The sequence below is a fragment of the Clinocottus analis genome, unplaced genomic scaffold (genome assembly GCF_023055335.1).
Source record: "Clinocottus analis isolate CAN_PGR_092001 unplaced genomic scaffold, fCliAna1.0.p SCAF_6, whole genome shotgun sequence".
NCBI classification, from domain to species: Eukaryota; Metazoa; Chordata; class Actinopteri; order Perciformes; family Cottidae; genus Clinocottus; species Clinocottus analis.
In genome coordinates, this window is record NW_027176218.1 from 2595435 (window position 1) to 2613610 (window position 18176).

At 44.2% G+C, this 18176-nt stretch overlaps 2 protein-coding genes across 5 annotated transcripts; one reads left to right on the forward strand and one right to left on the reverse strand.

Annotated features, from left to right (window-relative positions):
• Positions 1-159: 159 nt before the first annotated feature.
• Positions 160-6828, forward strand: rlbp1b (retinaldehyde binding protein 1b). Of its 3 annotated transcripts, none has more exons than XM_068603633.1 (8): positions 160-189; positions 1281-1324; positions 2555-2683; positions 3406-3610; positions 4464-4642; positions 4839-4997; positions 5233-5343; positions 5624-6828. In XM_068603633.1, the coding sequence occupies exons 2-8, from the start codon at positions 1313-1315 to the stop codon at positions 5750-5752; spliced, it is 924 nt and encodes a 307-aa protein (XP_068459734.1). In that variant the 5' UTR covers positions 160-189; positions 1281-1312; the 3' UTR covers positions 5753-6828. The 3 variants fall into 3 exon arrangements, with proteins under 3 accessions (XP_068459734.1, XP_068459735.1, XP_068459736.1); XM_068603634.1 differs by lacking the exon at positions 160-189 and adding an exon at positions 506-514; XM_068603635.1 differs by lacking the exons at positions 160-189; positions 1281-1324 and adding an exon at positions 2259-2372.
• Positions 6829-9480: 2652 nt separating this feature from the next.
• On the reverse strand, positions 9481-18063 carry LOC137804641 (monoacylglycerol lipase ABHD2-like). Of its 2 annotated transcripts, none has more exons than XM_068603992.1 (11): positions 17966-18063; positions 17477-17544; positions 16641-16873; positions 15671-15846; positions 15038-15205; positions 14279-14462; positions 14039-14131; positions 13576-13677; positions 13401-13470; positions 12978-13062; positions 9481-9787 (listed from the first exon to the last, which is right to left on the reverse strand). In XM_068603992.1, exons 3-11 carry the CDS (start codon positions 16850-16852, stop codon positions 9522-9524), a joined length of 1356 nt encoding a protein of 451 aa, XP_068460093.1. In that variant the 5' UTR covers positions 16853-16873; positions 17477-17544; positions 17966-18063; the 3' UTR covers positions 9481-9521. The 2 variants fall into 2 exon arrangements, with proteins under 2 accessions (XP_068460093.1, XP_068460094.1); XM_068603993.1 differs by lacking the exon at positions 17966-18063 and adding an exon at positions 17690-17923.
• Between the last annotated feature and the right edge of the window lie 113 nt (positions 18064-18176).

Genomic DNA, 18176 nt, shown 5'->3' on the forward strand with positions numbered 1-18176 from the left:
TTGGCCGCCGCCTCACTCGCCATCACTTCCTCCCACCCTTCGCCACTTTTTATGCTGATTGAAAGAAGAAAAAAAAAAGAGGAGTGGGATGTAATCCGGTGTGACGCCACTAATCCCAACGCTACAAAAATCACAGGTCCCGTCCGCCTCGCTCCACACAGACGTCCCGGGACTTCACCTCCGCCTCAGGTGAGACTCCTCTTTGCTTCCTCAGGTGGTGTACGACTCATTCTGTACGTTGCTCCTCTGGTTTCTGTTCCTTAAAGCGGCATGAAACAAACAAAGAACCCTGGATATCTGAAGGCCTTTGACTCTCAAACATAACAATCTTCTCATGTCTCGAGCTATTTGAGTGCTAAATGTAATTAAGTGCGTCTCAGTCGGTGCATCATGGGACCGAGTCCCTCAGAGCTGCACGCCCGCTGAGACAACGATCCCAGCAATGCCAAGCTCTGCAGCTTTGGATCTACTTTAATCTTTAATAGAAATATGCCTTATTGACACGGGACAGCAGGTAAAAAAGGTCTTTTAGTTTCGCCAAACCTTTTGAATGTGAATGTAAATGTTTGGCAACATAACTTCTATAAGTCATGTCGTTTAAAAAGAGTCATGCATGTGTGTCTGCACATCAAACCCATGAGAACATTTGTCAACGTCTCCTAAGATTACAAAGAAAAGTGAGGATTTCAACCTAAAACAATGTTGCAGCCGTTTAAATTGTACATTGCGTTTTCCCCCTCTGTTAAGACGCCGACTAACAAACACTTTCCTCATCGATTAATCTGCTAGTTATCATTCATTTTTGTTCTATGAAGCGCGAGTTTAGTGGAGTGGAAATCTAAACAGCTTGAAGCCCACGGGGACGTCTTCAAATTGAGTCTAAAAGCCAAAGATTGTAAATGTTCTGTCGCAAATATCACAAAGAGATTTAGGTTGTATTGTGTATCTTTACTTGAGAAATGATGAAGTAAATAGATGAATTCATTAGCATGAGACCAGCAGGTTAGATACTACATGCAGAGTTTAAAATCGACTTATTAAAAGTGCCGATGGTTGTGCAGACGCTAAAAAAGGGTTTCAACTTCATCAGCGGCGGTGAGTCTGTTGATTATGAAAACCAAAAGACCGTCGTCATCAAATCCCCTGATAAACCATCCAGGAATGGGAAAGTGCTAAAAATAGCCGAATCAAGGCGATGAAGGGGATTAAAGTGGAGTACAATGTGTCAATTGTTTCTTTTGTGTTTTTCTTAATCCCTCATCCCCATGTTTCTCCTCCAGATAGTACGACGCTGATACAAACAGCAGAAGATATGGCTGTGGTTGTAAGTATTTACACTTTTACTTTGATTCGAACGAATCAATATTGATACTTCACATGGATGTCTGAGCTGTAATGGGAGCAAAGGCCCGCGCCGCTCGTCCTCCAGTGGCATGGACTCGAGCTTTAGCTCAACATTTCTCAAGACTAAAAGCCCATTGTTACTACGAGTCCCGCCAACAGTAGCCTTAGCAGCTAATCTCTACTTGTAGCCCTCGCCGTGTATTTACAGGCTTTACTGGACTCGTGAGGCTCGAGGGAGATTAATCAAACACTGAGGCCTATTGATTATGGCTGCTGCAACACTGCTGGACAGGCTTTTGTCTTACGTGGATAAGACGCCTTTTAATGCTCACGCGGCTCAACTAGCTGAATTATGTTGACGTCCGTCCAACAAGCAACACGCAAGAAACAGCCGGACGGAGAACAAGTGCTTCTCTGGAGACACAGTTAATGCCCATTAATATAGCCCACGAGTGAGTACCCACGACGTCAGGGTCCATTATTAACGGGGTTAAGTAACACAAAACATCCCCGCTATGATAAACTACTGTGGAAATGACTTATTCAGGTGTGGCCAACAGCCTGCTGAGCAGAGATCATTTGTATGACTATTGAAGCTGCTTTGCTCTGACTTCAATTAACCTGTTTATAGAATGAAACAGAAATAGTTTTGGACTCAAACAGCCGCGTTCCACTTCTTTCTATGAAGTAGCTTTAAAAACTATCATCTGTTATTATTTTTACTGTAAAAGTCGGGATACAAGCCGCTACTACCTCCGGTGGGTGTCCCCGCTGTAGCCAGCAAGCGCTGCTGCTAGCTCTCCGCTAGCACTGCTGCTAGCTCTCCACTAGCTCCCTGCTAGCTCTCCGACAACCACCGAAGGTAGCGGGACCAGACCCGGCTCGACGCCCGACTTGAAGCAGTGGGGTTGCGGGCAGTAGCAGCAGCGGGGAGCTAGCAACATAAGCAGCAGCTGGGAGCTAGCAACAGCAGCAGCAGGGAGCTAGCAGCTGCGCCAGCTTGATACAGCGGGAACCCGTCTTTTACGGTATATTGAAATATGTCTAAATAAAACATGTAGAGCGCTATAAAAGCCCTACAAGAGAAGTAAACCGTCCTTGAGACCGCGTACCGCTTTCCGTTGCAGTGTCACACTACAAAGAGATACCGTCGAAGTTCAAAATGGCTGCCGCTGAAACGCTCTCACGCCGATACTCTTCTTGTTTTCAGAGTGGAACTTACCGCATGGTGTCGGAGGAGGAGCAGGCTCTCAGGTCCAAGCTGGAGCGGCTCACCGTCAAGGACCACGGGCCAGTGTTTGGACCCTGCGCCAGCCTGCCGGACCACACCAAGCAGAAGGTAACCAGACCAACAACGTGTAGTTCACGTTCAAGGCTTTAATCACCGTCCTGCAAGATATCAGCAATAAAAGGCTAGTGCATAACATTTCATGAGCTCTATTAGCAGAAGTGGAATATAATATATTTATAACAGTTTGCAATGATCATAGTTTTCCTGTACGCTCGGAGAGGGAGGGGCGAGCGGAGGGCTATTCAGTTGATTGCAATTTCAATTGAATTCAGTTTATTTTGTATAGTCCAAAATCACACAAAAAAAGGAAGAAATCTTCAGGATCCCTCTCCCCGGATGGACAGAAGCGATAGATGTCACGTGTACAGAATGAACAACATAACATTTAATGAATATGACAGCAATTATTTATATAATGCAATCTACAACCTCACCACTAGATGTTGCTAAATCCTACATACTGCTCCTTTAAATATGACCAGGATTACCACAGACTTTATTGCGTAATATCAGCAGACACAAGCAGCCAAAGAGAGCCTGGCTATACAGATTTTTGCTATCTTCAGCTTTTGTTCCTCTGAAGTAACACAAACACAGCTGCAGAGGGTTTCCTCCTGATAATCCTCTATAAAGAAGTTCACTAAAACGGTAGAAATTAGCAGACTCAGAGCATGCATGGTATCAGTTGCTGCACAAAAGGGGGAAAAAGCTTGGACGACACACTGAGTTACTTGTTAAGCCCTAACTGTTAAGTCTGGCTCCCCCTGCAGGCCAAGGACGAGCTGAACGAGACCGACGAGAAGAAGGTGTCGGCGGTGAAGGAGCTGCGAGGAATCATCAAGGAGAAGGCCGATGCCGGGGACGAGCTGGCCAAAGGGGTGCTGGACACGTTTGGGGAGAAACCGGACAGCTTGCTGGTCCGCTTCATCCGCGCCAGGAAGTACGACGTCCCGAGAGCCTTCGACCTCATGAAGGGTGCGTGAGGAAGTGACGACACCGGCAGCAGAGAATCTCTAACTGTTCGTTGTGTTATAAAAATCACAGGAAGCAATAATTAACGTGCTCATCTGTAGGTTTAATATGAGCCGTGGGAAAGTGAAGTCAAAGTGCTGCATTGAAAATGTTACTTACTTACAAAGTACACAAGTATTAGCATCGAAATACACTGAAAGTATGAAGAATGGTTAATTAAAGAATCATATGTATTATACTGGATTATAATTAGAGATGCTTTCTACTTTATTTACTGCCGGGTAGCTTAATCCATAATCCAACATAATTATTTATGAGTAGAGTTACATTTAGTTTGAATAATAATCTGAAAAGTACTTAAATTCAAAGATTAATGTTGTAATTTGTAAAATATTAGCTTTTAAAGTGTAGTGGAAGTAATAAAGTGACTTAAATTGGAAATACTCAATTAAAGTACAAACATGAAAGTACAGTACTTGAGTAAATATACGTAGTAACATTTAACAACTGGATGTGACATTTAGAAAATCTGATGTCTGGATTATATTTTGATGATGGATTTATAGATATAAACGACTCCATCGTTCCTACGAAGGAAATCAAAAACTACACTTCATCAAATCAAAGAGGATGTTTCAGCCAAAATCAATAATCATATTTTAGCATTCATGCATTGTTTTAAAATGTGCAACTGTATAAAACATAAAAACATGAAGATCTTTATGGGACATTTAACTTCTCAACTGAGACCCAAACCGATTAAATTGAAGATTTCAGGCCTTGTGACCAAACCAAGCTTTTAAATTGTGAATGAACACGCTAAAGTGTTGATGCGGTGCTCCTGCGTGTCCTCCAGGCTACGTGCGCTTCAGGAAGGAGTACCCCGAGCTGTTTGAGAACCTGACCCCCGAGGCCGTGCGCAGCACCATCGAGGCCGGATACCCCGGCATCCTGCCCAGCAGAGACAAGTACGGCCGCGTGGTCCTGCTCTTCAACATCGAGAACTGGGACTACGAGGAGATCACGTTTGATGAGGTGTGTGCGCCGGTGGTTACTGTGTGACAGCGTATCCCACAATGCACCGAGAGAAGCACATTTCTCACTTTTTATTTAAATGGGTCAATTAATGTCTCCTTGTGAATGGTGGAAGAACTTCATTTAAATTGTGTGTGTGTGTGTGTGTGTGTGTGCGTGTGTGTGTGTGTGTGCGTGCGTGCGTGTATGTGTTCAGATCCTGCGTGCCTACTGCGTGATCCTGGAGAAGCTGCTGGAGAACGAGGAGACTCAGATCAACGGGTTCTGCATCATCGAGAACTTCAAGGGCTTCACCATGCAGCAGGCGTCGGGAATCAAACCCACGGAGCTCAAGAAGATGGTGGACATGTTGCAGGTGAGGGGAGGGATGGATGTTCTAGAAGCTCAAAACCTTATTTTTGAAGATCTGTTAGTTAAAAGATCACACCTTGAGCAAGGCATTATGGGTGTTGGAAGGAGAAGTAGCGCAAGTCCTTCCTTCCTGCTGCTGTCAGGCTGCACAACCAAAAAAAACACAAAATCACTTTAACTGGTGCAATATGAATACATTTATGTATATATATCACATGCCCTGTCGCTTGTGCTTCCAGGATTCGTTCCCCGCCCGTTTCAAAGCGGTGCACTTCATCCACCAGCCCTGGTACTTCACCACCACCTACAACGTGGTCAAACCGCTCATGAAGGGCAAGCTGCTGGAGCGAGTGAGTCAGAGGCAGAAGGATTGATGTTTTTACTAGTTAATTTCAATAATATATCATGTAACAATGCTTTTTTTTTGGTGGCGCTCGCTGCAGGCCTGCAAAAATACTTGAAATACCCGAAACACACTAAATTGCACTTTTTATCTGTGTTTTTTTTATTTAACGCTCTGTTGCATTGACGTTATAAAGACGTCCCTCGTCAGGGTGTTACAGATATCTTCTAAAATCTGTTTGTTTGACAGCCTCAAAACGCCTCTAACAGCTGCCGTCCTCGCTCTAGGTGTTCGTCCACGGAGACGAGCTGGAAAACTACTACAAGGAGTTCGACGCCGACATCCTGCCCTCCGAGTTCGATGGAAAAGGCTCAAAGTACGACGGCAAGGCCACGGCGGCCAAGCTGTTCGACTAAGAGAGAAACCTGCGGGCCTCCCGACGGGGTCGTGCGTCACAAACCCCACCGGCTGTGCAGACTCGGAGCCCAAAAAATCTAGCTGAGCGGTTGTAGAAAGAAAAAAAAATGTCATTTTTATGAATGAAAGAGTGCATGTTGTGTTCAAAAAGGTCCAAACAAAGTCCAGAAAGCCTCTCTACGGTCTTCTGTACAAACTATTTGTTCCTTCCTTTATCTCTTCTTGGGATTGGAGACACTGGTAGTCTTTCCACTTTTAAATCATTACTTACATATGCTTTAATATTTGCAGATTGTTTTAAAAGATATAAGATGTTCGACCTTGCAGGCAACCACTCACTTCACTTCACACCGATAGTGTGAAAATCAGCCTCTCTTAGTTTGAAGACTGCAAACAGGACGATTCTTTAAAATAAACATGTCCAAGATGTTCTGATATTATTACTTTTTTTTGCTGTTTTTGCACAGTAAAGCAGTTTTGCGGCGTGCAGTGTCTGGATGCGTCCTCGCTGTTGTGTTAAATTGACGCTGTGCTCACGAGATCTCAGAGGTCGCTGAAGGTCACCGACCAGGACGAGTCTTCATGCTCGCAGCAGCATTACTGTAACCAATCGAATAATAAACCGGGACCACGTGTTCCTTCTCTGTGGCGCCTCGTGAGCAGACTTTCAAGGCTCCGCAAGTTAATTTTTCAGACTAAACTCCAGAAGAAATGAAGTGAGTGGTCGTCTGGGAGGCGGTCTTAATCTAGTGTGTGTTGTTGTCAAGTTTACATGACAGTTAATGAGCGAAGAATGCCAAAAGCTTTGATCCTCTGACCAGTCTTTTAATGTCATTTCATGAAGGATAACTTCAGTCAGCACAAGTCAAACGAGCGTTTTCCGTCTCTCACCCTTTAGTTTGTGCTTTGTTTGGGCCGTAGTTCACCTCCACAGCTGGTTTCACTGGCAGGGCCCAGCTCTCTGAGTCCTGCTCCCAGTACAAGGCTGATATCACAACAAAGTGCCTCCGTCTCTCTCGTGTGTTTTTCAGATTGTTCTTCAACATGAATATTAAGACGTTCCACCCATCGTGCTACCTGGTGCACCAAAAAAAATGTACAATAAAACTGTATATAAATATAAGTTGTGGTCTTTGCATCAATTTCAAAAGGAGATCAGAAAGAATGTTAGCGGCTCTGAGGGAATGAACTCCGGTGGTGCTTTGAGATAAATGCGTCCGTTTAGCTAGTTTAGCGTGCTAATGTTGGCTAATTAGCACTAAACTTAAAAGAGGACATTACTAGAACATGTTATCGCGATACAGCATAGTATCGTGATATTTTGCATGGCGATATTGTATTGATACACTGAAGCCGAGTATCGATCTTTTATTTAATCAATTAAAAACTTTTTGGTCCTAGAATGATTTATTTTTTGTTGACAAAGATTTTATTTGGGGCCAATTTAGAGTTGAAAAAAAGGTAATAAATCACAATACTCAATGTATTGCAGTATCGTGATAATATCGTATCGGGACTTACGTATCGTGATAATATCGTGGGACCTCTAGTGATTCCCATCTCTAATGTTTACATGATTAAAATGTTCAAAAAGCACATTGTTTTCCTCGTACGTCTGAATATAGTTGTACTCACTCTCTGATTGAAACTCTGTTTCAGTGCCTGTCTCTTTAAGGGGCTTGTTTTATTTATTCATTACCTTTTCGGTCCAAAATATTTTCTAGAACATTTTACACTTTGACCAGACGGTGGCTCTGGAGTTCACACAACTGGTCCTCTAAAAGTCCGTGGGAGTCATCGACTGAAGACAATAACGTCCGCACACATTTACAACCGTAATCCATCAAAAGTTGCTGTAGATATTTCAGTCTGCACTAAAAGGCTTCACAATAAAACAGGCCGAGAAGAAGAAAAATCTATGTGGAAAATATTTTTATTATGGGCGAGGTCAAAAAAAAAAGACTAATCTGTCGCGCCTGTGCAACACATCGGAATGAAACAGATTCGGATTAGATTACAAACGTTACACCCAAACACTGATAAAGGAAAAAAAAAACAGTAAAAGGCAGTAAAGTGCTAGCAAAGCCGTCCATTTTAGCCCCGGACTCACAACGCCGGTGCCGTTTGCGGGTTATAGTCGGCTTTAAAAAACAAAACAAAAGAGAATTAAATCTGACGCTTGATATGTTGCTAATAATTCTAAAGATGAGGGTTGTGTGTACTTGGGTGCAGTGAGTCTCCCTGCATGTATTTACAGTGTCTGGCAGGATGTTGCTCACAGGAAACGCTGACTAACGCATCAAACATTCACACCAAAGGGCCCAGAATAAACCGCATAGGAACCGTTCCTTCACATAAAATGCGGCTCGACGAGACCTTTGTCTGCACAGCCCTTACAAACACACACAAACCGTATGATTAGACACAAAGAGAGGTACGTTTTGTGCGTCTGCAGTCTTCCCTGTATTTATGTTGTTTTTTTTCTTCTGTTTTTAACGTGACAAACTCCACCCGTCCGGGTTGAGCGATAAGCAGCTTAACACCACCCACACCACAGATAAACCTATGAAACGTATCAATCAGCCCTTGTTTAAAGTGAACATGAGATGTGACTTCCATTGTGTTTTTTAAGGAGCCACACGTGTGGAACAAAATGCAGCAAAAATCATTAAAAAAGTAGAAACGTTGAGATACTTTTAGATAGAAAAGTGAAGCGTGCTTTGGTCCATTCGCTTGGTAAAGGCATAAATTAAGAATCCACATGTGGATTTCTGATCCAATGTCGCTTACTGTTTGTGTCCCGTTGCATCTCTCTCCTCTCCTTTTTGTTGTAAACACAGTTTGACCCCAAACTCTGTCCTTTTGTTGTTGTTGTTGCAGGTCAGCAGCAACAGTCGCTGTTGACGGTCCGCTGATCGACAACGGAAACGCAAAAGAGGAAAAACAGGAATCAAGTCGAGCAAAAAAGCGAGCCGCGATAACACAAACCAAACGGGTGGTTGTTAGTTCCTGCAATAAAAAAAACAAAACATAAACTTCTGTTAATTTACACATACACGATCATATTATATCAATAGCAATAGCAATTAAACTAAAATTCCAGTTCGACTGCACGCGACAGACGTGGAAATCACAACCGTAAACTGCTTATTAGAGGTAGCTCAATGATTCATGAGGACCGTCGATATATTGAGGCACTTAAGATCTGGTTGAACCCTGACAGACGTTTTGAATAGGCAATAATATGCGTCAAGGCGGAAGGGTGTATTATATATAAGTATACTACAGCAAAACATTTTAAGGCGTTCAATTTCCAGTTTTCTAAAATTGCAATTTCAAGTTTTTCTACTTGTGAATATTGGATTTATCCATGTAGAGAAACACACGTTTCTCTTCTTATTGCCCACCACCACCTCCACCTCCACCTCTCAGAACATCACCCTGCTTTTCAGACTCTAGAAGCTGCCAAAAAACCAGCAGAGGGCTCCTCGTGTTACACTGCAGGTTAACTGGGAACAAGAGAAAGGACCAGTTCAACATGGGGGGGGGGTTGTGTTACATTTGCGGGTATCTTCCGCGAGTTCTGGTGCATAATTTAGCGCGGCCACTTGAACTTCGCCTCCTCTGATCCATTTTAGAGACTTCCTACACGTCCCAGGACTACGAAACCCAACCCGCTGAGGCCCGTCAGCGCTGCAGCGAGAGCAAAAAGCAGAGGCGTGCGCCGTTGTTGGTTGTTTGTTTTTAGTCTCCGGACTCCTGCGAGCGTTATGCGGCCCGCTGCTCGTTATCGCCGCTCTCCTTCAGGCAGGAGGAGTTCATGTCCCGGTGGTGGTGGTGGTGGTGGTGGTGGCTGCTGCCGCTCCTCTTCCGGCACGCCGGCCGGTTCTTCTCCCAGCGGCAGACGGCGTTGGTGTACTCCACGATGACCTTGTCCATCCAGGTGAGCGGCTGGGCGAACAGCACGGCGCCCTCGAAGAAGCCCAGGTGGCCTCCGTGCTGCGTCAGGGCGAACATCACGTTGGGCATCTTTTCTGCAAGTCGGAGGAGAGGTGAGAGTTAAAAAGGCTGCGCAAAAGGAGGAGGAGTCATATCAATCGCCCAGTTAAAAACAATTGTTTCCTCTGAAAGCCATCCGCTACGCTGTGTTCCTCCCTTCCTCCCTTTTGGAAACCGTGCGCGAAAATCCTCCCGCTTCCATTTTAAGTCCCAGCATGCTCCATTCAGACAATCTTTTGGCATAAAATACATAATATTTTGCCATTTTTTAACCAACGACATAGTTTGACTGAAACTCCTTCCTAACAGGCCAAGTCTTTTGTTTTATTGTGATTTTTGTTGCAGATTCTGATTCTTTAATCTTTCCAAAAAGGTGTCTTATTGATGCTCCAGGAGGCATTTTTGGGGGAATCTGTCTCATATCATGCTGGATGTTCATAGTTACGATCAAAATATATCTTTTAAAAGTGATTTTTTTGGAGATATATATTTTTTTCACAAGACTTTGCTGAACAAATACAATAAACACAAGTTAATTTGTGGTTCCTACAACAACTCAAACACAGGAGAAAAGGTTGGCGGTTCCACAGTTTTCAGATTGTGAACTCTGTTGACCTTTAAAAAAAAAAGAACAGGGAGGTGAAAGGGTACTTTTAGCTTTTTGCACTCCATGATGTGACTTTTATTTTCTTCTTCTGGTCAAGCTCCTCCAGCCGTTCAGGAGTTAAAGGCCCTGATCTTCTTTGTTTTTCATGAGTCAGCCCTCCTGCTTTGAGGAGGAAACCGACCGCGTGGCCAAGACGTCCCTCGTCTAAACACACAGAAATACGCCGCCCTGCTTTCTCCGTCTGTTCCTCTACTTCAAATACACACACACACACACACACACACACACACACACACACACACACACACAGACACACACACACAGACACACACACACACACACACACACACACACACACACACACACACACACACACACACACACACAATGATCATATTCAACTGGGGGCTGTGCAGAATATTCTCACCAGCTTTCCTAAATCTAGACGACAAAGAAAGTTTCAAGAAGTAAGAACTTCTGAAGCGACGTTTGTTCTTTCTGTGAGTTTTCAGCCAGTTTTCCTTCCTGTGTGCAGGAGGTCTGTGCAGCAAAGTGTGATTATTAAATCCAGGGGATGAAAACACAGTTTTAACATAATAATCATGTGAAGATTGAAGGGGAAAGACACGTTTAGAACTTCACTTGTCAGGGTTTCGGTCACAGATTTAAACACACAGGGGTCAGTGCATGTGACCAAAAGGCAAGACAAGGCAACGGCAACACACACACACACACACACACACACACACACACACACACACACACACACACACACACACACACACACACACACACACACACACACACACACACACACACACACACACGGCTCTCTATGTATAATCCAACAGCCTAGTTGTATCACATGACCCTGAAAAATTCAACAAGACGGCCTGGGTTGGGCGGCGGTGTTGTTGTTGTCGAGCAGATCGCCGCGACAAAACTCCATCAACTCTTAAGACTCCGGTGTCCCGCTCCCAACGACGGGAGCTGTTACTCAAAAGTTTCCATCGCCGTGAAGACAACGTTCGACTGTTGTAGTCATTCTCTCAAAACAAACAAACACAAGTCACCACGGCAACAGTTCGGTTAACCCCCCCTCCCCCCTCCTCCCTCTGCATTTCTGCTGCATATTAAGTGTGCAGAGAAGATCACACTGCATTCTTCCAGCAGTATTGTTTTATCCCATGTTACATTCATGTGTGACCCATTTTATGAATGTTTTATTTAAAGCTACTTAAAAAGGGATCATTCAGGGAGGTTGTACGAGGCGTTTATGGTACTTCTGGTCGGTTTATTACTTCCTACAGTAGATACAGTTTGGGCACGAAGAGAGAAAGATTGTACTGTAGTCGACACGAGCAGCGGCAGAATGTAGTCCAGCCACCGAAGACAAAAGCCGCTCCTAAACAAATTAATAGAAGTTTCAATATTTTTTCACTGGTTTACCGGCTAGACAGTCTTTACGCTTGAGTATGTCTTTGTTAGCTTAAGTATGTCTTTGTTAGCTTAAGTATTAAGGATATTCATCCTTTATGTTACCTTAAGTACGTCTTTATGTTAGGCTAACATAAAGACATACTTAGTGTAAGTATGTCTTTATGTTAGCTTAAGTACGTTTTTATGTTAGCTTAAGTACGTTTTTATGTTAGCTTAAGTACGTCTTCATGTTAGCTTAAGTACGTCTTTATGTTAGCTTAAGTACGTCTTTATTTTAGCCTAAGTACCTCTTTATGTTAGCCTTTGTATGTCTTTATGAAAAACAACATTGTTTCCACATTTAAACACTCTCATACTTTGTGTATGTATCTATGTATTTATATATGTATTCTCTTTCTAATCCCATTTTATCACATCTTTTGAAATAAATATATATTTTTTAAAGCCTCCTGTGGACAGGTGTTGGAAATTAGCATCACTATAGACACTCAACACAGTGCATCTGGTTTTCTTTTGTGTTTAGATATGAGCTAGGAACTATAATGATATTGTGATGTCCACATCAATAAATAAATAAAGTCACTGAGGGGGAAGTGAAGCCGTGATGCTTTCAACGAAGCCACCGCACACAACACAAACTTAACTCAGAGCACAAGAGCTGCTCGTGCACCGCGGCCTCAAGCAGCTGGTTTATTGTGTGACTTATTGTGTGACTTATTGTGTGACTTATTGTGTGACTTATTGTGTGACTTATTGTGTGACTTATTGTGTGACTTTGGTGAATGCGGCCGAGCTAAAGTCACACAAGTTAAGTAACTGATAAGCGCAGCGGTGGACCAGCAGCAGCTCCGGCGGTGTTGCCAGGTTAATCAGCGCCGCGCCTCTTTTTCCTCGAAAAAATAAAGGTGTGTTTTAAAAAACGTCACCTTGCATAACTCCACGACCACAAAGTCGATTCAATTCAGTTCGAGTGCTAAAATACCGTAACTCTTGTGAGATGAAGGCTGGGGTTTAATCTTTTTATTTCTATAATCGTTACGTTTAATTATTCCGTTTTATAACTTCCTAACTTCCACTAAAACCTTCATAAGTAACCCTAATGGTGCGTTCACAGCGAACCGAAAAAAATGTATACTCCAAAATATAAACAATCATTATCGATATAAATGAACACAAACCTGCGAGTGTACGTGGTATTTCCAGTAGAGACTGATGAATGAGGGGGTCGTCTGAGGAGTTCACCAGGAACAGAGGCACGGCGACCTGGTGGTGAGACAGGACATCTGTATTTTACTGGTAATAGTAAGTATATTGTAGTAAATAGTTGTAGTAGTAATGGTGGAAGCAGTAGCCGTAACTGCAGCAGTCACAGAGTAATTTACCAGTAGTATACCAGATAGTATGAGTAAAATAAATGGTAGAAGTAGGAGAGGTAGTGATCGAAGTAACAGTAGTATCAGTAGAAGTAGAACTAGTAATACAGGAGTAAACACAGTAGTAACTGAAGGCATAGCAGAGGTAAAAGTAGTAGTAGTCGTACTAATATTAGCAGTATTTTAAAGTTAACCCATCAAGCTGTCTGTACAAACTTCTACACTCACTTTGTGGATGTAGTTCATGCAGCTCTCCTTCTCGTAGTACTCCTTCAAGGAGCTGTAGCCGTGAAATTTCCTGCAGGACAAAATCGTTGTGTTAACTTATTAATATCATTAAACCTTTATTTAAACCGGGTAAGATAACATGAAATCCACCCTCCTCCCTCCTCTCCTCCCCTACCTCATGATGCTTTCGTCGATCTGCATCAGAGACGTGGCTGCGTACAGTTTGCTCAGGTCCACTTCCCCGATGTTGCTGCCGTTCAGGTCCAGCAGACTGCTCCTGAGAACGATGCAATGGAGGGATTTAGACGAATCAGGGCAAGAGGCCGACTCGTTGATGGTTAGACGGGTTTACGAGCCAACGTCGGAGAGACATTTTTTACACTGTTGGCCTATTTTCCCCCCATTTTGTCAGACATTTAGCATCGCTTTCTTGTCTAAACTTGGCCGATAGCCAGTCTGTAATAGATGGATGTTCATCCTGACGTCTGCTTCAATAACCATGTAGCGGCACAAGTCATTACATTTAAAGAAAGCAAGACGCAAACGTTCTCTTGTTGCTCTGTCAGAATAAAGCAACGCTGCAACTTGTGTGTGATAATTTAACTCCAACTTCTGAAGCGGTTGTTGTGTTTCTCCACCTGTGCGACAGGATGAGCTTCTTCATTTTGTCCGCCAGCACAAAGTTGTAGAGCCTCCTGCACTGGTCCCACTGGAAGAACGTCTCCTGGACTCTGCGCAACACAGACGCACACATATGAGCACGCCATAACAACCGACCAGAAAGAAACCAGAGCACCTCCCATGGACCCCAAAGCTACGCGTTGATATTCATTTCAAGTCCCGGTTCTGTTCATGTGTCCGTCCTTCCTGCCACCAACCTGTGGGCGCTGTACCCCTGGCACACGGTGACGCAGCAGAGCACCCGGTCCTGGTTGGACGGGCTCTCGCCCAAGAACTTGCAGACGATGTTGCCCCCCAGGCTGAAGCCCACGACCACCAGCAGCGTCTGGGGGAAAGCCCGCTTGATGTAGGCCACCATGGCGGCGTACTCCCAGGTACAGCCTGAATGAAGGAGATGAATGAATAAATGAATAAATTATGGAATCTACCTGCCTGTCAGGGAGGCAGGTAGGTAGACAGGCAGGTAGGTATACATGCAGAAAGAAAGGCAGGAAGACAGGCAGGCAGGCAGGCAGGAAGACAAGTAGGTAGACAGACAGGCAGGTAGCCAGACAGGCAGGTAGCCAGGCAGGTAGCCAGGCAGACAGCCCGTCCAGTCATTCCAGTCAAGTCGAATAAAATTATTAGATGAACTTTTTAAGAGCCCACAGATCTAACAAGGATTTATTTTTTTTGGCAGAGCGTTTCATTCATGAGTCGCCGTCAGGATGCAAAAATATGAAATTGTGTTTGGAGAAGATTAACGACCCAGTTTTTCAGTATGACATTAGAAAGAAAAAAAAAAGGTTGTGAAATTTAGTTCTTGTTTCTTTATCGCTCACAAACTTCCACTGAGCTCTCGTGTCGCTTCCCCTCATTTCAGTTCCCCTCACTTCAGCGAAGCGATGAGGTTTTCTTCCCCGTGGCGGTTTAAACCGTGACGTTTCCCCCCCGCCTCCTTCTCCACGCCTCCTTACCGTAGGTGAACATGCGGGGCGAGGTGAGCGCTATGTTGGGCAGCGCTCCCAGGTGGTTGAGGACGGCGCAGCGGTAACCCTGCCGCTGGGAGTGATCCACGAAGGTACGGATGTAGTTCTGCTCGCTATGGTTACCGATCCCAGGGCAGATTACCATAGTAACGTCGTCTGTGACACACACACACACACACACACACACACACACACACACACACACACACAGATAGACAAACAGGAGGGAACACAAACATACAAAGTGGCGTCATGTGTGGGTGTAAAAAGTGGACGCCATGTGTCTGCGTGTGTGGATTTAATTGGCGGCTGAAATGCGTGGCATTTGGCGCTCTGGGGATTCATTAGTGGTCTTCCAGCTCCTGCACACTGTACTGTGTTATTATGGGATGCCTGTTACTTCCAGAAAATGTATCCGCGAGCCAAACAAAGCACGTACAACTCAGGTGAAAAGACATGAAAATAGAAGAGAGAAAAAAAATAAAAAAATCGCAAATCTGTGATATCGTCTTCCAAAAAGGAGCTTTTAAAATCTAAAGGAGATTGCCGGGTTGTTGTGTGAGGAAATCCTAAACCGGCTCCTTTGTCGCCGCACCAGTCAGACCGGTACTCGCCACTGACCTCCCGTGCTGTGATCTCCGCGAGCTTCGAAGAGGTCAAAGGTCGCGGTGGCCCCGTCCGGCATCGGGAGGAACACGCGCGTCCCGTAGAGCGTCGGAGTGTTGACGCGCCCCATCTTGCCGTACAGGGCCGTCTGGAGATGTCCGCTCTTGCCCCACAACAAGGGAGGAATGTATCTGTGGAGGCGCAGGAGCATCGCAGCTTTTAACGTCCCACCGTGAAGACGCTTCATGCACAGTCTTGCACCACAAACACACACACACACACACACACACACACACACACACACACACACATATACTGGATATACCACTCCCGCTAGAGGAGGTGTCACACGACTCTACAGGCGCCGTCACTCAAGATAATGCTTGTTTGTGGTTGACATTTTTATCGACCAAATCATGCAACTCGTGACCTTATTCCCGTGTAAATGTGTGAGGAAGAAGTGCGTCTCAAGCCAACGAGGTTAACACAACGACAAAATGACCCGCTGTCATGTAAAATCGAGGGTTTACGGGATGCATGAGTGAGAGGACAAACAAAAACAACGGCCTTTTGTCTTTTTATGTCACCTGAAGGCCACCGTACAGTTCACTCGCTGACTGACTCCCTCTGGTATTCACCAACATACCGGGCAGTGTGCAGGTATGTGTGTTCACATACCTGCACTATTTGACTATCCCTCAATCAACTTTAAACACCATTGTATTTTGTCTCGTTGACTTGTTTTTCTCTCCATATGTTTTTTGGCGTTATGCTAGCTCTCTGCTCTCACTGAGTGGGAAAACCGCTCTCCTGTATTTCCTGCTATAAAATGTGTTGAACTTTAAATTAAAAGTCCCATCAATCAAGTCACAAACGTGAGACACACCCGTACCTCAGGCGATTGAGGCCCAAACTAGTCCTCTAACTAGTCCAAGGTGCATGACAAGTCTTTAAAAACAGGCACCGCACAACAGTGAACACTCACTCTTTGGTCAGCATCGGGCAGGATTTGAACAGGTAGCGGCTGAGCGGCGTGTCCTGGTGGACGATCTCGGGCGCTTCCGTGGTGCTCTTCAGGTTCAGCCAGCGGACGATGACGTAGAGGACGGTCGCCACCGCCGCCAGCTTCACGCCATCGAACATGGCCGGCAGCTCGGGGCCGAAGGTGCCCATGTCGCCGTCCTCGAGAACGGTCATCGTGGACACGGGAGAGAGGACCTACGGGGAAGCATTTAACTTGCATGAGCTCACAGGGGAGGTGAGGCGATACCATATCTTTGTCGCCTGGAAGGTTTTTACTTTCTCCCTGTTGGTCTGGAGTCTGTTTGCAGATTCTAATCTCTGATCCTGCAAACAGACTTTCTGCAGTAACTCAGCACTGAGTTACTGCAGAAAGTAACTCAAAACGCATAAACATTGGCGCAGAATATTAGGGATTTGCAGAGTTGGAAGAAATAAACAGATCTGTACTTGAACAAAAGAAGTGTAGAAAAACTCAAGTTATGTGTAAAAGTTTTTTTTTTAACTTAAGATAAAGTACAAACATACTCGCATCAAAAGTAGTTAAAGTAAAAGTACTCTTCGCAAGATTTCCCATTTTGCAATAATATCAAATTAAATGTGTGTATCACTTTCATGACACTTTTTTGTTGTTTGTTTTTTTAATAATGTATATTGGGAATTTCCACCACTGGGTATTGTGTGCCTCAATTTCAAAGCATTGACACTGATATTGACCACTGGAAACTCAATCAATGTTTTGTCCACTCCCTTTATTGATTTTTTTTTTTTTTTAAAGAAGAAAAAAAGTTTTTCGCCCACCTTGTCTGACTTCTTAGTAAACACAGTTCGTGGTCCCTCCTTTGTCTGTGGCGATGCTCAACTCAGTGCTGCAAAACAAACAGTTAAGATTGTAAAAATACAAAATACGTAGTGTTTTCAAGCTTTTATGGCGAAAAAAACATGCATGTCAGTGGCGGATATGTCACGTTTAGATAGATTTATAATGCATGAACGACAAAACCGGAAACTTACAAAAAAGTCGAATACAATAGAAGAAAAACAAAAGCGAACCAGCCGTGTTCCGGTTGTTTTGTTTTTAAAAAGGACAAACAACAACAAAGTGTCCTTGGTTCGAGTATCTGTTGAAAAGTTAGTTTCGTCCCTCAGGTAGCGTTCAAACTGCTCCTCAAGTGTCTCGAGGTGAAGCTGGAGGCTTCAGCAAACACACACACGGACTTTACGCAAAGTACATCATATTGTTTCTTCAACAAACAAAAAAAGTACACGGTGAACATTTCCGGTCGTTACCATTATTGTTTTCCCGGTAGTTCGCCCGAGTTCTGGTCGGATCCAACTGGAGTTGAGCTCACCGTCTGTTTACAGCAGAGGAGAGGACTGACCGGTAGGGAGCTCGGGGACGCATTCAGGTGCTCTTATACAGCTCCGAGTTTTCCCCAGCAGTGAAAAGAAATACCGTATTTTAGCATGTTGTTTAGGAGAATTTGTCTTTTTCGTTTAA

Coding starts and splice junctions, on each gene's coding strand:
- rlbp1b (XM_068603633.1), top strand. Junction 3,611..4,463: donor AGCCTTCGACCTCATGAAGG/GTGCGTGAGGAA, acceptor CGTGTCCTCCAG/GCTACGTGCGCTTCAGGAAG. Junction 5,344..5,623: donor AGGGCAAGCTGCTGGAGCGA/GTGAGTCAGAGG, acceptor TCCTCGCTCTAG/GTGTTCGTCCACGGAGACGA.
- LOC137804641 (XM_068603992.1), bottom strand. CDS start 16,852: ATGACCGTTCTCGAGGACGGCGACATGGGCACCTTCGGCCCCGAGCTG. Junction 15,847..16,640: donor TGCCCGATGCTGACCAAAGA/GTGAGTGTTCAC, acceptor GCGCCTCCACAG/ATACATTCCTCCCTTGTTGT. Junction 13,678..14,038: donor AAGCTCATCCTGTCGCACAG/GTGGAGAAACAC, acceptor CATCGTTCTCAG/GAGCAGTCTGCTGGACCTGA.